The 20,246-nt window shown below is 33.3% G+C and overlaps 1 protein-coding gene and 1 long non-coding RNA gene across 9 annotated transcripts in view; one reads left to right on the plus strand and one right to left on the minus strand.

Moving 5' to 3' along the window:
• The window catches only part of LOC139993071 (uncharacterized), a 42,028-nt gene extending 21,905 nt beyond the window's left edge, over nucleotides 1-20,123 (plus strand). For 2 of the 4 annotated variants that reach the window (XM_072014480.1, XM_072014481.1), the window contains 15 exons: nucleotides 8,599-8,817; nucleotides 10,249-10,553; nucleotides 11,607-11,678; nucleotides 12,459-12,682; nucleotides 12,774-12,871; nucleotides 13,026-13,337; nucleotides 13,419-13,805; nucleotides 13,876-14,114; nucleotides 14,217-14,497; nucleotides 14,599-14,755; nucleotides 14,837-15,039; nucleotides 15,129-15,277; nucleotides 15,341-15,652; nucleotides 15,728-16,137; nucleotides 16,247-20,123. In XM_072014480.1, the coding sequence (XP_071870581.1) occupies nucleotides 8,704-8,817; nucleotides 10,249-10,553; nucleotides 11,607-11,678; nucleotides 12,459-12,682; nucleotides 12,774-12,871; nucleotides 13,026-13,337; nucleotides 13,419-13,805; nucleotides 13,876-14,114; nucleotides 14,217-14,497; nucleotides 14,599-14,755; nucleotides 14,837-15,039; nucleotides 15,129-15,277; nucleotides 15,341-15,652; nucleotides 15,728-16,137; nucleotides 16,247-16,808 (3,825 nt within the window). In that variant the 5' untranslated portion in view covers nucleotides 8,599-8,703 and the 3' untranslated portion in view covers nucleotides 16,809-20,123. Of the gene's footprint in view, nucleotides 1-6,014; nucleotides 6,079-8,598; nucleotides 8,818-10,248; nucleotides 10,554-11,606; nucleotides 11,679-12,458; nucleotides 12,683-12,773; nucleotides 12,872-13,025; nucleotides 13,338-13,418; nucleotides 13,806-13,875; nucleotides 14,115-14,216; nucleotides 14,498-14,598; nucleotides 14,756-14,836; nucleotides 15,040-15,128; nucleotides 15,278-15,340; nucleotides 15,653-15,727; nucleotides 16,138-16,246 lie in introns of those variants that run through there. The other 2 variants (XM_072014482.1, XM_072014483.1) reach the window with 2 other exon arrangements.
• LOC139993076 (uncharacterized) lies at nucleotides 1,870-7,452 on the minus strand. Of its 5 annotated transcripts, none has more exons than XR_011801283.1 (4): nucleotides 7,314-7,452; nucleotides 6,506-7,194; nucleotides 3,248-3,501; nucleotides 1,870-3,181 (listed from the first exon to the last, which is right to left on the minus strand). It is a non-coding gene; the product is annotated as an uncharacterized lncRNA (long non-coding RNA). The 5 variants fall into 5 exon arrangements; XR_011801285.1 differs by lacking the exons at nucleotides 6,506-7,194; nucleotides 7,314-7,452 and adding an exon at nucleotides 5,114-5,558 and having other exon boundaries at nucleotides 1,870-2,629; nucleotides 2,853-3,181; XR_011801282.1 differs by having other exon boundaries at nucleotides 6,506-7,442.
• Nucleotides 20,124-20,246: the final 123 nt, after the last annotated feature.

The following is a 20,246-nucleotide window of genomic DNA, read 5'->3' on the forward strand; positions in this document are numbered from 1 at the left end:
ATTGATAAAAATCTCTTATTAAGTTATATTATGAATTTTCATAGAAGTCCGTAGTCCAATAAAGACAGTCTTCGTTGGAAATTTTGTCAATTGAGAAATTCACACATGTGACGTGACTTTTGGTCCATCCTATATAAATTAAAGACCAATAAGAACAATATTTTATCCTCTCAGGTTTAAGAACAAAACGCTGTTTTCTTAGTTGTAATCGAAAATTATTCGTTTATGATCTTCTAAAAATACCTGCCATGTTCCATTCCCTGCTCCAGTTACCTTGAAGCAAACTTTTCCCTTCAAGTGTCCGTGATATACACGCGAAAACCAAGTGGCCCGGAAATAGTTCTCGCCATAGCACGAGGAGCCAATTACGAACCTGAATGAACACGAAGAACTTCGTTTATTGCTCCAGCTCTCTATCGATTTGATTTATTAATTCTTCTTTAAAGAAAAATTCGCGCTCCTTCTTGGAAAACGAAACTGAAGCTCGTATTCAAATTTGATACTATTTATATTTGATCCATGATCGGTACGAGCAAATAATTCCGCGTTTGAAGTTGTGCTGTATTTGAAATTGTATATCGTATTATATCGTAATACATCTATTCATCGTATCGAGTATTATGTATTATATATAATCTTTTTGTATATGTGCACGCTTTGTGCATTTTGTTTCTATCGTAATTTATTCCTTGAAGCTAAATTTTAATTCAACACCTATATCTTCATTTACTATACAGATATGTACTATAATTACAATAATATAAACGTGGTATCTTTCCTGATAGAAAAATTATTAAAACATATTTCTCTAGAATATAAAATATCAAAATCCACATTCTATGTCACGATGATCATTACCTTGGTTCACCATAGCATAGTTCCATGCCAGATAATTATGATTTTCTGAGGAGCACGTGGAAACATAGAATATCTTTGAACTTAGCTTTTGCTAATAATCAAAGAAAACTCAGGAAATTTTGCCATGAATCTTGGCCAGTTATATTTAAATATTGAATTTTTCCACAAAAGAGATGAACTTGCGAACAGATTCTTTCCACCATCATATGCCCCTTGAAACAGTGTAATTTTGCTCTAAGAAGCTTAGGTGATCCCATTTAGCTAAGATACACCCTGTATATATACCTTGCCTTACCCTGTCATCCTTAATTACCCTTATTTGAAATAAAAAAAATGTGTCAGAAAAGAACTGTATGATATCAGGGACGAGGTACCGTGCTTTCATCCGTTTCACCTTGCGACGATCTTGAAACATCCAACAGAGCTGACATTAAGATTTTTAAAACGGATGCCTCCATTTCTCGTTACATACTCCTTTAGCTGACGTTCAAGCGTTTTCAAAGCACTGGAAACTCGTGCCCTTTGCTACATTCGCTGCCAAGATGTAAACTTTCAAATTCGACAGAGCAATACAAGGTATAATTGCCCAAAAGTGACTACTTGGAAACGATCGACTATTTTGGACACGCCAGAAATTTCATAGTGGCATTATGAAGAACATCTTTATGTGTCGCGTCGTGGTGTACATCGGGTAATTCTACTGCCGGCGGCATATCGGATTTTAAAGTTCATATCTCGATTACGGACACTTCAAAAGGCACGAGTTTATAGCATTTCGAAGACGTCTAAATGTCAGCTTCAAGGATATGTAACAAAAATATGGGGGTATTCATTTAAAAATAAAAAGTAAAAGCACAGTATGTCACCTTCTATATCATACAACTTTTGTCTCAAACATTTTTTGTATCGTCACAAATAGGAAAGTAAGTAAGGCTGGAAAAGATAGGTGGAACATTCTGTATATATATGTATGTATCTATGTATACATATGTGTATATTTATTACATATTTATATACATATGTGCATGTTTATTAGACTATAGTTTATACAATTGCAGTTATCAATTCATAACCTAATCTGTGACTTAGCTATATCTTCTTCGCCTAAGGTTTCAAATCCAAAAATTTATAATGTATTGGAATCATGATCGATTTAGAGGCCTTGTTTCAGCAGCCTTTGGACTATTACAGGCCGAAAGAATCTCGTTATTCAATCGAAAAGTTAGTTCTATCGAAAATGATGATCGAAGAGAATTAAAACTTCCTCCTTAGTAATTTGATAGGCCTCGCATGCAGCATGCTAAAACTGCAGTCAAGTAACATGTAACGTATTAGAAGCAGTATAGACTGGAATAGCAGTGCTTGTTTTAAGGTTAGGAGAGCTTGCGAAGCTCAAAGTGGGTCAAAAGCCAGCGTGCCCCGGTACACTTGCCAACCTACTTAGAACGCATTCGAGCAGAGTCGGAAATGTTCTTTTGCATCGCCTCTGTTACCACGTACACCAACATAATTGTTCTAACCCAAATCAATTTGCATGTAATAAGTTACTAAGGTAATAAAATGGTATAAAATACTCTCTTTACTCAGTACATATAAGATTTTAAAAGACAATTTCACAAAGCAGCTTGTCTAGGATACAGTCAGTGTTGTGGCACAGAAATAGAATAGGTTTGCGCGACCGTGCGGTAACATTCTACTTAAAGTAGCTTATTCGAGTGTCCGACCTCAGACAAACGATTGTCGGTGATCATAAATCGTTTCCAGAAACTTACTGAAAACGAAAACGTCTTTATAAAATTCAGGGAAAAATATTCTCAATAAAAGAAACATTAAACTATAATAAATTCCAAAAAAAGACCGCTGTAAAGACTCGTTTTAACATCGACTGCACATATTACATTGCTATTTTATTCTGTTACATCACGTTATTTAACTCTTCCTTCGTAATTAGCATGTACCTAGCTATCATCTATTCTGTTTAAAATAAAACTTACTTCTGTAAAGGCTCGATGGATCAGTGAAGAGTAGTTAGAACCGATACCGTTCCTCAACGATACTGTAGGAGTAACGTTTCAACGAGGAAAGAAATAGAAAACTACCAGTAGATCCCCTGTGCATACTCCATTATTCTTTTTCCTATATCTCCCTCTGTTCCCTGTAATACCTTCGTATTGACTGTCTTCTTGTAAAGCGCCAGACGGAATTTTAAATCTTGATACGAAGACAGATCTTCCTGCTCTGTTTTCCCCGTCCTCTGAAAGCCCGGAAGTGGATGGGAACACAAAGCGGAACGGTGAAACTCGTCGATCACTCGAACCGTGAACTAGAAGCATTTGGATAATTAACACGTCGCAGCCATTGCGATAGACGATTTTTCTTTTTCTTTTACCTTTGCCTTCCTCCTTCTTCTTTCTTTCTTTCAATTATTTTTAATTCGTTCTTTTCTTTCTTTCTGTTCCGTTATCGAAGCGTTGAAGTTGATCGCCGCGAAAATACAAATGTCTGCAAAGTCGTTTTTCTAATGTACAGGGTGTGTAAATATTATCGATAAAGGTCATCATAAATCTGACAGTCTGACGACTCTACCACCTTCGGTTTGACGGAGATTTCACCCGAAAGGTCCGCGCAACGTTGTCCTTGAACCTGAAAAACAAAGGCCAAAAGATCAGTTTTCTTTACTCTATCATATTAACATTGCGGGCATCAACTTTGAAAAAGGAGTCATGAGTCGCAACTAAACCGTTCTCCTGAAAAATGATGTTACAGTTCCATTGGCCCTTGCATCGATATTATTTACTATTCTTATTACTTCATATTTCACATAGAAGGAAACTAGCCTGGCATTAACGAGGAAACAGGAAATTATTTCTTAGCAAGTGAAGTAACCAACTCTAAGTAGGACGAAGCTAACCAATTTCATGATTTCTAAATATTACAAAATTACTTGCTCTGTGAAGAAACCTTTCTAATAAGAGTTAAATGGCGTCAGAGAGACTAAGATTTGGTACTACATATTAGCTATTTTGTAAGTGAATACGTAAAGGATATACAAAGATCAACCACTAGACAACGTCAGTAAAAATAATGTTGTAAATGGAGAATTAAGTTTGGGACACTCTGTATAAGTAACAATCTTTCTTGTACGTAGTCTTATTTTGTACTATCCCTCTGAGTCTTATTACTATCCTTATTGTTAGTAATTAATATCACATTGCCCTAAATGAAACTGTGCTATCTTAGTGTTCTAGACAAATTACTTTAATTCTCATTGCACACTCTGTATGAAGCAGCTCAATCTTTTTACATCCACTTCGACGTTTGCTTTCATAATTTGCCTGCTGTTTTTTATTATTTAAATTTGTCTATATGACAATCGCTCTAAGATCTCAAAAGTAGAAAAGAAGAACAGATTAGGATATTTCTTTGCGCTAGGACGTTTTAATTAGACTGGAACATACAGAAGATCGAGAGTCGTTAATTATTTTGCAACGAGTTTCTAAGAGAAATTTTCATTTGTTTTTATCATATCGGTTTCCTTTCTCACTCTTTCTCTCGATTGAATTTCAACAGCCATTTGAATCCGATTAATAGAGAATCCATTACTAATCATATAAGATCATAGGCTTTGACGCTGGAATTGAATAAAATAATAGTATACTCCAAGCGGACCGGAGTCAATTAACACAATTAACGAGGAAATGATACAATATCGCAATTAATAACGTGCTCCTAATGCCAGGAATAATGGCAGCCATGGGAAAACAGGCGTGAAGATTAATGAGGATGAGTCGCGAACAAACGAGATGCCATAATCGTTAAATTACGTATTACAGGCATTGCGATTTTCAGTAACAATTAAAAGATACTTGGAAACGTGTGTACCATTAATATTCCTTTTTAATTCTTTTAATAAGAATTACAAATTGAAATGGTGCAGAGGAATTTCAGCACGATGCAGTAGGTGAAAAACTCTGTTTAATAACCTGCTACGTATTTACCTTAGAAAAGTCTTTCGTCAAAAGTCTATCGAAATAAAGGAAGTTACTTTTCATAGTTGATATTAATTTCTCTATCGTATCTATTCTTAATTAATTCGAAATTTCGATTCAGTTTTTAGTTCGTCTATCAAATCTAAGTATCCATTACTGGAAAATATCATGTTCAGATAATAAACCGTTCGGATATTAGGGTATTCGGCTAATAGGTGTTCGAATGAGTGGGGCTCTATTTTGTGTACAAGCAGGACTGTACGTACTTGTTTCGAATATGTTCTGTAGACTAGATAGACAAGATCCGAGTGAAAAGATACAGTAAATCGTTTTAAAGCGACAGGAAGCAGTAGATGCGTATTATTTCCAGATATGAGGTATCGTTGTGTCCCAGTGGGAAACACGAGACGATGTTGGTATTCTGCCAGTCTAGAACAATGTGTAGGTCCCTTGTAAGGATAGGAAAAGCCGAACAGTGCGGCGAGGTCGGTCTCTTCTTGGCACGAAAGAATGATACTCCGCGATAATTACGACCTGTAACTACAGCGTGCGCTTATTTATCATGCATGCGACACGGGGTCGGATTAAATGTTAGCTGCACGCTGAAAGGAGTCGCATTTGCATAAAAATGATGGAGAAATCTGCCAGCTTAAAGCTATCATCAATCTGTTAACCGAGAATGAGAGATTAAGTTATCGTAAATCGAACATTATATATTTATTATAATTACATATATACAGAGATAATAGACAGAGAACTAAAAACCAGAGAATATATACAAAGATAATCTAATAAGATTACACAAATAAGAGGGTAAACTGTAGTGATGAAACAACAGATGTTAATAGAATTCAATATTATAGGATAAGACAAGTTATTAAGGAGGATAAAATATAAATAACAATCTGATAAGATATTAATAACTATAATGTACTTTATTTATATAATTTGTATATATATAAAATACATGTCATTGTAGTCACTAATCTTACCGGGTGATGTGACGAGAAGCAATGAAAAAAGTTCATATAAATATATGCTCTATCTGCCTTCGCTTATGAGACATAACAAATTTTCATAAATGAAAACTTATTGAAGATGTTGAATAAGCTTCCCAACAAATTCGGCAAATATCAGGAACCATTCAAAGTGTAACCGGGTCTGTAACAAGACGTCTACAGGTTTGTCTTAAAACGCAAGGTGGTCATCTTCTTCGCCATCTTCTGTAAAGGTAATTAGGTAACGCAAAATCAAGAGAGAAAAGTTCGTCGTATCTCGTAAACGAAAACGGATAGAATATATGTCTATAAGAACGTTTTCTATTCTTTCTATTACATGTTCTGTTGCACCCTATATATAAGAATAGGCTCAGTTTTACAAACTTGATGTCTAAAACCGAAGTGTGAGAAAGATATAAGTATATACGAGTTTTCAAAAATATTATAAAATCAAGTCCATTTTCCGGCCGTGAAGCCGAAATTACATAAAATATATAAATATATACTTGGGACTAATTAATTAGTGTGAATGCTATAATAAATACAATGTTGTGCAGATATTCTTCACAGCCATCATCACCACAGCCAATAGTCGCCTATTGTATACATATAACGATATCTCGCTTTCCAACTTGTTTCATAATAGTCTTAATAATTCACCTTTAACGACAAGCTAATCTTTATTGTCGTGATGAAAAATGAAGTCGCACGAGGGGTCGAAACGCGATCATCCGGCTTGTATGGAAGGCTTCGGTTGAATGCAGACTCCCATTAACCGATTATATCCCATTAAACGATTAACATTCTGAGCATTCCAGTTCTTTGCCCGTCTCTTTTGCCCGGCATGTGCATTGAGTAAAATCTACTTTTACGCAGAATACACACGATTCGTGTTACAACGATTTCCTTTAAGGAATTTCACATTCCTTTGCCTCTGCCTATTTCTATCTTGGCTTGCAATTTCCTAAAGAAATAGCGTACTTCGCAGGATTTACTGTAATTAATCGCCTTATACAGCAGCTCACGTGGTACCTAACGTTAATCTCGCTTCGACATAACCTAAAACTCTATCTTTTTATGTACTATACACTTCCATTCACGATCTGTGTCACGATATTACTACATTACCAGTATCAGCATAACGTGCTAAAAAGTTCGATTCTCTTTTTCTCTTTATTTTCCTGGACGGTATTACGTCGCATTATAGATTAGAGGTTATATCGCTGTCATTTTTAATCTTTTCGTTGTGGTGCCTTAGAAACAGAAAATTCCTTTAACGTAGGTGTGTCAATAGTTTTTAATGAAGTATTGCTATTTTAATTCTATGTCATATTTGTCATTTTATGTACCTAAAATAATCGTATTGATACGATAACGTTATTACAGTAAAGTTAATACGATAGAGTAAACCAATTTTTACTACATGTAATAAAGCAAACACGCTACCTTATTCTTCTTCGATACTTACATCCAAAATCAATTTGTTACACGTACCTGCGTTTATATATACTCTCGGCTATAAGAGGACACCTGCTGTCTCTAACAAAGTATGATGTTTAGCAGAAATTGATTGCATCACGATGATTTTATTCCCTCATCGTCCTATTATAAATAAAAAAGATATAGCGATATAAATATATATTTCTAAATACAATTATAAAAATAATGATCAATATAATAATAAAATATTAAGTATAATTAAGTATAGCAAATAATTAAGTATAATTTCCACGATTACCTAATTATATAGAGACATTATAATTGTTATTAAAACAAATTTTAAAAGTTATGGTATAAGGTCTCATTCGGATGAGATTAATATCTTTAATTAAAGAATTTTAATTTAGAATAATCATTATTGATAACGGAAATTTAATTCTGTTTACCAATAACCAATATAAATGATTAGAACTTTTTTTGTTACTAGTAATTATTATCGATCACCCGCATTTTACTTTAGTTACCGATAACTATTATCGGCGGGAAAAAAATTTCTCTCGTTATAATCGGTTATTGTCAATTGTTATTAACATTACTTACAATTAGTACCTATTCACTGAGAATATAAAAAGATTAATTGTAGATATTATGTATTTTATTAGGCAAAGAAACGATATGAAAGTATATGAAACAAGGAATAATCTAAAAGATATTGTAGTACAATGTGCATTATTAATGCATGTGTTAATAAAAATATCTAAACAATATCTTTTATACTATTCTTTGTTTCATACATTTTCATGCAGTTTCTTCGCTTTATAAGATGCATAAGTTCCATCATTTAGGTATTTTATCAGTAATGTTAATAACAACTGACAATAATGAAATGTAACCAGAGATAATGTTGTCGTCAATATTAAATGACGGTAACCAAAAGCATTTGTTGCCACCGATAATAGTTATCGGCAACCAAAACAAAATGCACACCATCGATAGTAGTTGCTGGTTACCAAAAGAAATTGCAGTCATTTATATTGGTTACTGGTATCCAAAATTGAAATGCCTTCGTTGACAATGCTCGTTCCTAACCAAAAAGAAATTTTAATCATTCATAATGGTTATTCGTAATCAGAACAATTAAAAACTAAATTTTTCAATCATATCGTGTTTTGAATAATTTCTTTCACATTTATTCATAGCTTTTATTTAAATAAAAATTGATTTTTACTCAATGAGTTTTCCCAAAAAATGCTTAAAATAACCCTTATCTTGGATCTTTGATTATACATATGTAATTATAATTGATATTTCAGGGCGTGGAATGATAAATGGTTGCTACCAGCAGCATGGTGTATGAGGAGATAGTCGGTATACGGGGTAGCTGACCCCAACCGCCGCGCACGCTTTTCACGCGCGAGATGCCCCACAATTTGAATTCCGCTTCCGTCAACTCCGCCAACACGGCACCGAATCACCAGGCCTATAACCAACAACCTTGTCACCGACAGAATGGAGATGGACTTCAGCCCGAGGTACATTAATCCCATTTAACAGAAAATGATATTTTGAAGAATCCCATTTAACAGAAAATAGACTTAGATCCTTTATTTGCTAAAAATCCCAGGTACTATCCTATTTGCCTTTAATACTATATTATCTTTAAATTATCTTTAAATAATGTTTTAGATCTATGTATTTGTCTGTTAGATTTCTGTTGCACAACGAAGGAACCAAGAACCACATTGGACATTTAATCTGACGTTAATTACTCGCTTAATGGTTATACGCATTATGCGTGGAAAGAGTATAATGTTTCTGGAGCAGAAAAAATAGTTTTAGTTTGGTAACATCAACCCGGAAAAAGCATCTCGTTATTCGTTTAATTTAAACGATGAACTTGATGTTATTATATTTTATAATAAAAGTAGTGTAATATTTGTATTCAGCTATAATCATACAGTATGGAATATGTAATTCTTGTCTCCTATTGTGTTTGAATGTAACAAGACATATTATAGAAATAAGAATTTTCAGTGATAACGGAAACAGACTTTATACAATCTTAATATTCGGATATATTAATTAAAATATGTAAATTCGATATTGCACAATGTAAAATGTATTAACGATAATAACACTGCAGCACACTGCAAAAAATTGTTCATATTTAGATTATAACATTTTAGAATTGTATCTCAGTGCGATTGGGGACCAGTTTTTGTTTGCTGTCCAACTGAATTAAATAATAGTTAAGAAACTAAGCGCTTCATTTTTAAAGCAGCCACGATTTTAAGATTGCCCTTGAATTTTATTACTATAATATGCAAGTTCATCCTAAGAGAAATATCCAATGAGGAATATTGTCATGATTTTTAACGACTATACAGTTAATTAATAATTGCATAATATCCATCCAAGGAGTGCTCCAAATTAATAAGTGCGTCTGATGGCAAACAGAATAATGCAATATATAAAAATAAGAAACATATTTTAATGAAAATGTATGTTTATGTAACATTCTTTGTTACAAAAATTGGAAATGCAAAAATTGATACAGGATAACATAGAGAAAACTTTCTTAAATATTAATTTGCTATATTAGCTTCAGTTAACACATATTTATTCGTTACTTCAGAAACATTATTTTATTCCATATGAATAAAATAGTAGAACATAACCGTAACATCTATCCGGAAAAAGCGTCTCGTTACTCGTTTAATTTAAATAATCGAATGTTCATGTATATCTCTAAATTCTACAGTAATGATAGATCAAAAATCCTGTTTTCAAAAATTTTAAGGTTTCACTTACTTTAATCGCATTTTATATTCATCCCGTCTATTGTAAAAAGCAAATAGTTAAATAACAATGAATTATTTAAAGTGTATATATAATTGATATTAATTGATATTAAATTATATACAATTGATATTTTACGAAGAAACCTATTTACTCTTTATTAGAAAGAGCCGGTGGAGTTCGATACGTCTCATTTGCGTGGTGCGCCGGCCGAGGTCGAGGCACTGGTGCACAACATCAAAGAAGTTGCGCAACAGTTCCTCTATCACTGGAGAACATTCCCTATCATCCTTCCACCGGCACTGTCCACGTGTACGGAGGGCGAAGACACGCTTGCGAGAAAGAAACACCACCTGAAGGATTTGTTCGTCGCGCCCAGCTTCGACGAATTAGACTCAGTCGCCGTAGACAGCAAGGGTGAACCAAGGAGATTGACTAAAAAGCAGCTGGAAAGCATCAGCAAACGAGGGTAGGTCTTCCTATAATAACGAGATATCCATTTAAATATTTATCTTTATCTTTGTAGGTAGCAGTAGTATCAGATTCGTAAACTCTCACGTTAGGGACGTCTTTAAGCCTGCAGTTGCGATACTCGTCGACCAAGTGCGAATTGGATTCAGTTTTTTGAAGCAGTACTATCCAAGACTTGTAGTCACTAGTGAAATTGGAGTTGTAACTTAGAAAATGATTTAATTTAAGATTTATGGTTCCACATGTTTTCTGCTTAGATTTTGTATTTAGATTTAGTCAGGGAACGTATTGTAAATAAAAGAATAAATAAGGCATATTATGCGTAAAAAAACACAAAAGATTTCCAGTCTTTTATGAATCACATAGTAGATAAAATAATATTTAAGAAATAAAAATAATCAACTATACACACACGCGCGCGCCCTAGTATTGGACAGTACTGATTTAAAAAATCGAATGATAAAGATTAAAAATAGGGCTAAGAATATAGGCTAAGAATTTTTGGAATCTTTAACGAATCTTATTGCAACTTAAGGATTAATGACGTTTATACTTAAATTGAATATGCTTCGAAACACAATATCGTAGCGATTGTATCCCTTAGAATTAGATATTAGCGACTTTTCTGCGCACAGTATAAACATCGCGAGTACTTACTAACAGATATTTGTTTTTAAGGCTTGAATGAAGCTCTCACTGATGCTAGTTTTTTCTAGGATGCAAGGAATATACATATATAACATACATAATTTCAGGAAATACGTAAATGTTTAGAAAACGTCATGTGTATAAATGTCATATGAGTTTATCGCCTACACAAATTTGAAAAAAACAAAAGAGGAATTTGTGATAATTGAATTCCCTCGCAAAACCTTAGAGGAATCTTATTTTTTAACTATTCAAATAGTCAGCCTTAATGTATATCACTTCGTTTTGATAATATAAGAATAGTGAGCGAACCAAACCCAAATGGTGCCTCGTTTTCGTAAGGATGTGTAAAACCAAACAGCCACTCGTTTGTGTCTGATATTTTCTAACAATTTTTGTAAAGCTTTCAGAAGGAGAAGTACGGAAAACCGAAGAAGCTGAATGCCACTCAATTGGAGAGCATTCGAAGATGCGGGTATGTCATACACCAGCGTCACACAATATTCAAAGTTGACCGAAACAATGATCGTTACCCTGTGCAATGATTTTGGAGACTGGGATCACTCATCTCTCACGATCATCTTTTTTTTTTCTTTTTTAACGAGGAAGTTATATCACTAAAAACCCAAAATCTGTGTAAATGCCGCCACAAAACAGCATGGTCTTCTCATCTTCATCCGAAATTCACCCTGACAACAATTGGCGATTAATTAATCGATCGATTTCCATCGGACAGAGATCAAATATATAAAACGAGGGATTGCCAAGTGCACGAATTCACTGAAAAAAAAGATTTATATCTGGTCTATGTGTGAAGGGATTTCGTAGAGATAACACAGCTTATAACAAATAATACTTAGGCAATCACGGCATGATATAAATCCTAGCTGTTAAAACACAATTAATATACGGTGTAGGTTGTGTTTTTTTATTTTTAGAGCGTTTAAAGTATGCTTGTACTATAGCGAACAATTCTTATCACTAGCTTTAGCTCCACAAATAGGGAGTGGAGAGTGTAAGGTTCTTCTGTTTTGGTTATTCACTAATTAGAAACGCTGCAACAATGTAAAAATTTTGTACATATTCCAGGATATGTTTGTTCTCTATGTACGTATATATGTTAAATGTATTTTTTCTTTTTTTATATATACATATATTCACAATGTAGACGTAACATTCTGTTTTTGGATTTTCTCCATATTTTTTTTCCTTTTATCCCAAAGTCGATAGTGTTAATAAATAATTTGTCTTTCAGGGAATTCGAGGTAGACTCGATTAATTTCGCTGGGCAGACGCACCGATGGAGATTGAGCGGACTTCTTCAGCGTGGACGAGACAGAAGACGAGATGCATTGCTTCGGGATCTCGCTTTGGCAACTAGATTCCTTGTAGTTACGGCGAAAGCCAGACTGGTCTCCCATTGCTTCAGTGTTTCGCAATCTCTGAAAGCTTTACTAACAGGGCTGTTACGGCTTCTTGGTATGAGTTCATTAAGAAAGTCCTTTCTATCTCGAATGGATTCGCAAGAGGCAATATTATTTAAGTACAATTGGACGTTATTACGTTTTAGATATTATAATTGGCGTACCATCGCTTCAAGCACATAATTTGGATGCTAAAATCAGGGAGGAGAGATGTCGGTACTTGGTTGCCGAATTAGTGTGCAGGGTAAATTGAATAAGTCCTCTAAAATATTTATTTCAGTTACATTGGATTGCTACTTTAAACAGAGGCTATGTCAACAGAAATTATAAATAAAAATATTAATATGATGGAAAGCATCGCTTTCTAAGATTTTCATAAATCTCACTACAAATTGCAGCCTGAGTATGAAGATTCTCTGGAACTTCTATGTGGTTTCGTACGAAAACAGCTTCGGCGAGCGACGATGGAGAAATTCGAAGTGGAAAGAGAATTATCACAACTATTACCTATCCCGGTTCCTTTTGTATTTGGAACACCCGCTGGAGCAGTGGTTGATCTTAGATTATTTAGCAGAGACATCATCAGAAAAGCTTTACCAATTTTAGTTGCTATTTTGGAGAGAGAGACACGAGGCTGGTTTCTTCATTTCAGAGAAAGACTGATTTCTGAGTTGAGAGCGCGGAAAAAGCCGGATGAAGAGATAGAAAGAGTAAGATTACTTCTATATCAATCACTATGAAGTTGTCATAAATCTGCACGATGTATTCTTATTGATTGTGATCACCTTTAGGAAGTCAACGAAGCTGTTATGCGAGAATATTTGCAACGAGTGTTCTCTAACATCTTATCGCATCCAGACATACTCGATCTCGGTAACGGAATAGCTCAACTGTTGGTTCAGCAAGCACAGTCGGTCGTATTAATGCATCGAGCCGTGAAAAATGTGCAGCGTAAACTATTGCAAACGAAAGAAGCGTTGAAATGCCATATAGAGAACGAACATCCAGTTTTGTCGCGCATAGAACCATGGATGCGCGATAGAATGAGAGAAGTTGAGGAGAAGTTCATCGAAGAGTGCGAATGGAGCGCACACGAAGAAGCTCTCACATTATGCACTCATCAAAATTTACAGCAGACAGTTTACTTTCTTAATCGTGATTTAACATTTATGAAAGAGGTACGTAGAACTGCAGATATTGTCATAAACACTTATTCGCATATGAATACGATGTATTCGTTTCTCTCAGCGTGAACCAGTCCTGTTGAAAGAACTGCGCAAAGTTAAAACACCCACGAGGAGCTTCCAATGGCCGACACAGATATGGCTTCCAAAAAACTGGATCATTAGACGCAATTTTCAAGGCCAGTCTGAAATCATACCAACGGTGCTGAGCAATACTCCGACATCTATCACGACACCTCGCGCAGATCCGAGTCAACCTGTCTTTTTAGTTGAAAGGGAGATTGTACACACAACTACAACAAGGTATATTGTAACAATGAAGTAATCATTCTTTAACATTAGTAGATCATTGTCTTCCTGTTGTAAATTTATGAGGAATTAATTAGTTCTAAAATTTATAAACAGATGGCCTATGTGGCGTTGGATTAATTACGTAGCCAGGACGTGGTGTTGGACTTGGAATGCAATGTTTCTATTAGGTGTGGCAGTGCCGTGGTGTAGTCCAGTCTCCATACGAGCTTTGCTACTCGTACAACCCTTTACTCCCGATCTAGAATTGAGTCAATTGAATGGAACCTTGTTTCCTAGAAAGTCGTCTCAAATGCCCACTCTTTGTTCTCGGTTGATAGCACTTTGGAGACATATTAGTAAAAGTCGGACACATTTTGAAACAGAACCGGACACTGGTAAATTCAATAAACTAATAGTTCTATGCTTTCTTTTTTATTGTTAAATTTATTAAATGATTATTTGATCATTAACTAAATAACTTTGCTTTTAATTGTAGGATTTATTGGAAAAGGAATGACAAGGCATTTAAATAGATTATGGAATTATGGTGTTAAAGGTCTTCTAGGAACACTTATCATCTTATTTGTTTTTCCTGTCGTCTGTATAGTCACGAGTTTAGGATCGCTTCTTATTGCACTTACTGCAGTTTTATGGTCCGTTGATTATACTATTACATATATCATAATATTTTTTAATTATAAAACGGTAACAGTTTCTCTTTTCTGTTAATTTAGGATGCCTTTAATTACCTTAGCGTTACATGCATTCATGGCACTCATAATGGATTTGGATAGCCCAGAACCAAGTAGAAATCGATATTTGGTCATCATGGAAGCATTAGTTTGGAATATCGGTACACAAGGCTGTCTACAACCAATCGCGGCGTTAATTGTAGCTCTTGTTTTGTGTCCTATTATTTCTTTTGTGATACTTACAGGTAAAATATAATATTCTTATTATAAATTAAAAAAGCAATCTAACTATGAAGGATTCGCTTATTTAAAATATATCACTATCTTCTCATAGTTGCTGTGATACGTTACTGGATTAGAGTGGTCTGGGACACGACTATGTTCCATTTAGTAATAAAGAACAGGGGTCGCATACCGGCCAGTGATAGTTTTGTGGTTAAAAGAATAGCTGGACCAGGACTAACTTCTGATTATTATTATCAAGTAGGTATTACAAATTAATCACTGAAATAACTACAACGTTAATTGTTTCATTCTTATTTGTAGATTAGACCTGAACAAGCTTTAGCTGCATTCGAGGCAAAACTAGAGTTAGACGAATTGTTAGCTTTCCAACAAGAGACAGAACGATTAATTACACAACCCCAGAGAGATTTCACTCAATTTGTAGAAGCCTGTTTTGGTCCGTTCGCTGCTAGCCTTGCCAAAACAAAAGATCCGTACAAATCGTTAGAAAAGGAAGCCAAAGATCTGATCGCCGTATTACACGAAAAATTAGACAGACGTAGAAAGAATTTGCAGACTGGTCTTGGAATGGTCGTAAGAAGTAAAATAAAACTTACTACCTTTGATCTAAAGGTAATTATTGGCCAAAGCACCTTTGATCCCAAAAATTATTTTACAATTTTATACATTTATAATTCCATCTTTAAGGTGGTAATACAACAAGGGGCACTTATGTTAGAACGCCTTTATCCCAGTCATGTGTTCGCGAGATTATCAGGGAACGAAGAGGATTTCTGGGAGAACAAAGGTTTAAGCGTCGGTGACTGGGCTGGTTTAGCTGGCCTCATGTACGCAGATATTTTCAGTTTAAATTTCCTTCAACCCCTCGATGACGCAGATACGAAATTCAGGCTAGAACCTCATCCTGGAGTCGATTTATCGCGTTACACGGATATGGTCCATAGTACTGAAATCGGCGGAACTAATGGGCCAGATTTGCTCGGCGCAGTTTATGCACCACGTGGAAATATACAAGTGTATAGTCCGTACCTAGAGGTCTCAGCTTTTAACCCACGCGCTAAACAAACTAGTAATAGCAGGAAATCAGATAAGCGATGGTAAAAAATATTCTGAATTTTGGATATTACTAAATATTAAATATTAAAATTTTAAGTATTACGCGATCAGTATGTAGAGTCAAATTAAATAAGTTGTTCTCATTTACAGTGATACTGGAGGACTTTTAACATCGACAAAAATTAGAAGACGCACAACGTCCACGAATGGTACAACAGAGACACGCTGGCAACCGTGGAAGCGACAAATTCGTCCTTACAGTGCAGAAAAGTTGCTTATTCCACTTCCTATTCCGCATCCAGCACACATAGCTGTTACCATTCATAATCGCGATTCTGAAAATCCGATTCCCCTCGATTCGGAACTTTGTCAGAATATATTGAAAGCAATCGAAGAGTCACCTGGTGAAATGTCCACCGAATATGTTAGTCGTTACAGAGGGGCTGCAGATTCTAGTTTCGATTCGGTAGCTTCACATTCTTCGGTTTCTATTGAAACTGGCTTAGACAAAGATAACGATACTCAGGGAACGACAAACACCGATAAAGAGGGCGAAACTTATCATTGGACGCTGTCGAATTGGGGTGGTGGTATGACTAGGAGAAGAAACAATTCTGGATCTATAAAGGTCGATCTTGCATCTCCCGAAGACGTTACTCTGGACACAGATACCACCAGAGTGATGTTCAGTACGTACGGAACAACTGTTTGAACTGAGTTTACTGTTACGCCAAGTAAATATACTATATATAATAGGTGCAAGTAGAAACAAATAAGTGTAACTATGCAAAAGTCAGTTTAGACATAGATCTTTTGTTTATACAATTTTTTGAAAAACCCTGCATTTACTCATTTCATTTTTATTACACTGAGGTTGATTAAATGAAATTGTTCTTCGTCGAAAAAAGAGAAATTTTAATTAAAATGCACGAAATGAACTTTACTTAAAAAAAGACGAACGTTGGAAACCGCTAATTCGAAAGTTTATTATTATAGATTCAGTTGCATTTGAATATGTAATTCGAGAGCCAAGACTAGAAAACATTTTTTTAATTAGAATAATGTCTTATAATTCCAATAAGACTCGTTTTAAAATCACATCAAGATATGTATAAAAATACATACAAAATTTCAGAAATGGTATATATACGTGCCTGTTGTAGCACATTATCAAAATCATTTTATCTTAATATTTCGCGGATCAAAATCAAACATAGGAAAAATAAACGTTCTAAACATTCGAGATAAATGTTTTGTAGAATTTACATTAACATATACATATTATTATGTATAATTATCAACATACCAATATCACTTTCATTGCAACAACAGAACATCATCTTCTGTGCCTAATCAGATGTCTTATAAATCCATCTAAATTAGTACTCGATTAATTTAATTAATCAGTGGTCACTATTAAAAGTATTACTTTCTATTAAAACTTAAGTGAACCGTCATGGTTGATAATATAATAATTATATAGAATGTGCTCATCTGCAAAGTCTGGGATGTCATTACAGATTCATAATTTTTATGTATACAGATTATAAGCAGAGTCAGATAATTAGAATATTAGCGTATGAATGGCCAGTGCCGTTAAAAAGAAAATCTCTTTAAATCTATGTTAAAGAAGTTATACAACATTCTTATTGACATATTGTATATAGATAGTTAATTGTATAAATAAACTTGTTAATGTAATAATAATTCAAATACATTTTCTTGTTATTCACGCTAAAGGCCATTCAAAGGAATACATAAAAGTTTGCTCTCTTTCGATATTTACATAATTCATGTGAGATAATATCATAGGATTATTTCATTATAAACTGTTTATAAAATATCAAGCTGCCAGTATATCGCTTAATCTGACAGTAAAACAGTTCGAAACAGTTACAATTTATTTACACTATTCTCTCCTAAGAATATACCAGCACAATTTAAAGAATTCTGTATTTTTTAATTAGGATTATTCAGAATTACAAATTACTAATTGAATCTTACACATGATAACTAATGATGTATATTTATTTATTTTGAACAAATCTTATAATACCTGTAAACTTTTTTAAATATCTTCTTTTACTATACTTTTTTTTTTTGATTTTAATAATAATGTGTACATAAGTTGATTTTATTATATTTTATAATAAATGATACTAGTGTAATATTTGTATTCAACTATAATCATACAATATGGAATATGTAATTCTTGTCTTCTATTGTATTTGAGTGTATCAAGACATATTATGGAAATCAGATTTTCAGTGATAACGAAGAAAGATATTATACAATCTTAATATTCAGATATATTAATTAAAATATGTAAATTCGATATCGCACAATGTAAAATGTATTAACCATAATAACACTGCAACACACTGCAAAAAATTGTTCATATTTAGATTATAACATTTTAGGATTGTATCTCAATGAGATTGGATGAAGGAAGCATAGAATTTTAAATATTTCATTTTACTGATATTTGAATATATTTAAATATTGTCTGTGTTAAAGAAAAAGAATGCATTTTACAAAATGCAATTGATTAGAACCTTAAAGAATACTCACTAAAATCCGATAAAGATACTTATATTAGATATTTATCTGTAGATGTTGTAAACCATAGAAATATTAAGAAATAACGATTATACAATCTTTTGACCAGTTTTTGTTTGTTGTCAAACTGAATTAAGTAATAGTTAAGAGACTAAGCGCTCCATTTTTAAAGAAGGCACGTTTTTAAGATTGCCTTGGATTTTAGTACTATAATGCGCAAGTCCATCCAAAGAAAAACATCCAATGAGGAATACTGTCATGGTTTTTAACGACTATACAGTTAATTAATAATTGCATAATATCCATCCAAGCAGTGTTCAAAATTAGTAAGAACCTAAATACGTCTGATGGCAAACAGAATAATGCAATATATAAAAATAAGGAACCTATTTTAATGAAAATATATGTGTATGTAACATTCTTTGTTGCAAAAATTGATACAGCATAACATGGAGAAAACTTCCTTGAATATTAATTTGCTATATTAGCTTCAGTTAATTATACATATTTATTTGTTACTTCAGAAACATTATTTTATACAATATAAATAAAATTTTACAACACAATGATTGAACTAGCCAATTCTCTGAAACACAATTTCTAGGCAAACTAGTAATAATTTCTTCTATCAAATGCACTTATCAATAGCAATACAAAACTAAATCTGTTGTACATTATGAAAATTCCAATTTGAATGTTTCAAAGAATTATTCAGGGATAATTTCAAAGAAGGAAATCAGAATAGAATACTCAAATAATTATTTCTTATTGGAAAGGAAATAAGAAATGCGTAAACGAATGAAAATCGGTAGTACTACGTATTATAATAGATTTAAAAAAGAATTGTAGGAAACGTTGTATCATGAATGTAGCATTAATCAAACATGCGTACGTACAAACCAAATGTGTATTATTTTCATATATTGTAAAGGTATTATATTTTTGTCAGTCTAACGAATGGTTCACATTTAGTTTGTGTCTAGGTATGTTAGTGTACTACAAGACTTTATTTAAGTATGTAGCGGACAAGAACGTAATTGTACAAAGCCAAATACGTTATGAACGATAAATTAAAAAAAAGAAAATACATTTGCAATATTATATCGGAACCAATAACGAAACTTGAAATCGTATCTAAGTATAATAAATTTACGTAGAAATTAAAAATTTTACGTAGGTAGATTATAACTGCGAAACATTTACTATTTATAGTTATTATTATACTATTGCTCGTGTTTGCTATATATATATATTTTCATTTTGAATTCCTATTCGAATGTAAAGTTGTACAAAACTATGATTGCGTATATCATAATTGCATAATGTAACATATTAGCAATATTTCTTGACGATTTATTAAAAAATTTTACTTATGACGGTTCTTTTTTATCACGAATAATTATTTATATTAATCGTCATGACATAAAAAAAAATGATTCCCTTTTAATACACGCTTTAAATCATTGTACGTATGTTTCTTCTTAATACTATCGTACTTCTTTACGTTTTTGTTTACATCAAACGTAAGTGGGATAAAAAGAATGCTTATATTTTAATGCCTTTATCTTTTTTAAATTAAAGACATAATAAA

This window comes from Bombus fervidus, chromosome 12, assembly GCF_041682495.2.
Source record: "Bombus fervidus isolate BK054 chromosome 12, iyBomFerv1, whole genome shotgun sequence".
In the NCBI taxonomy this organism is placed as follows: domain Eukaryota; kingdom Metazoa; phylum Arthropoda; class Insecta; order Hymenoptera; family Apidae; genus Bombus; species Bombus fervidus.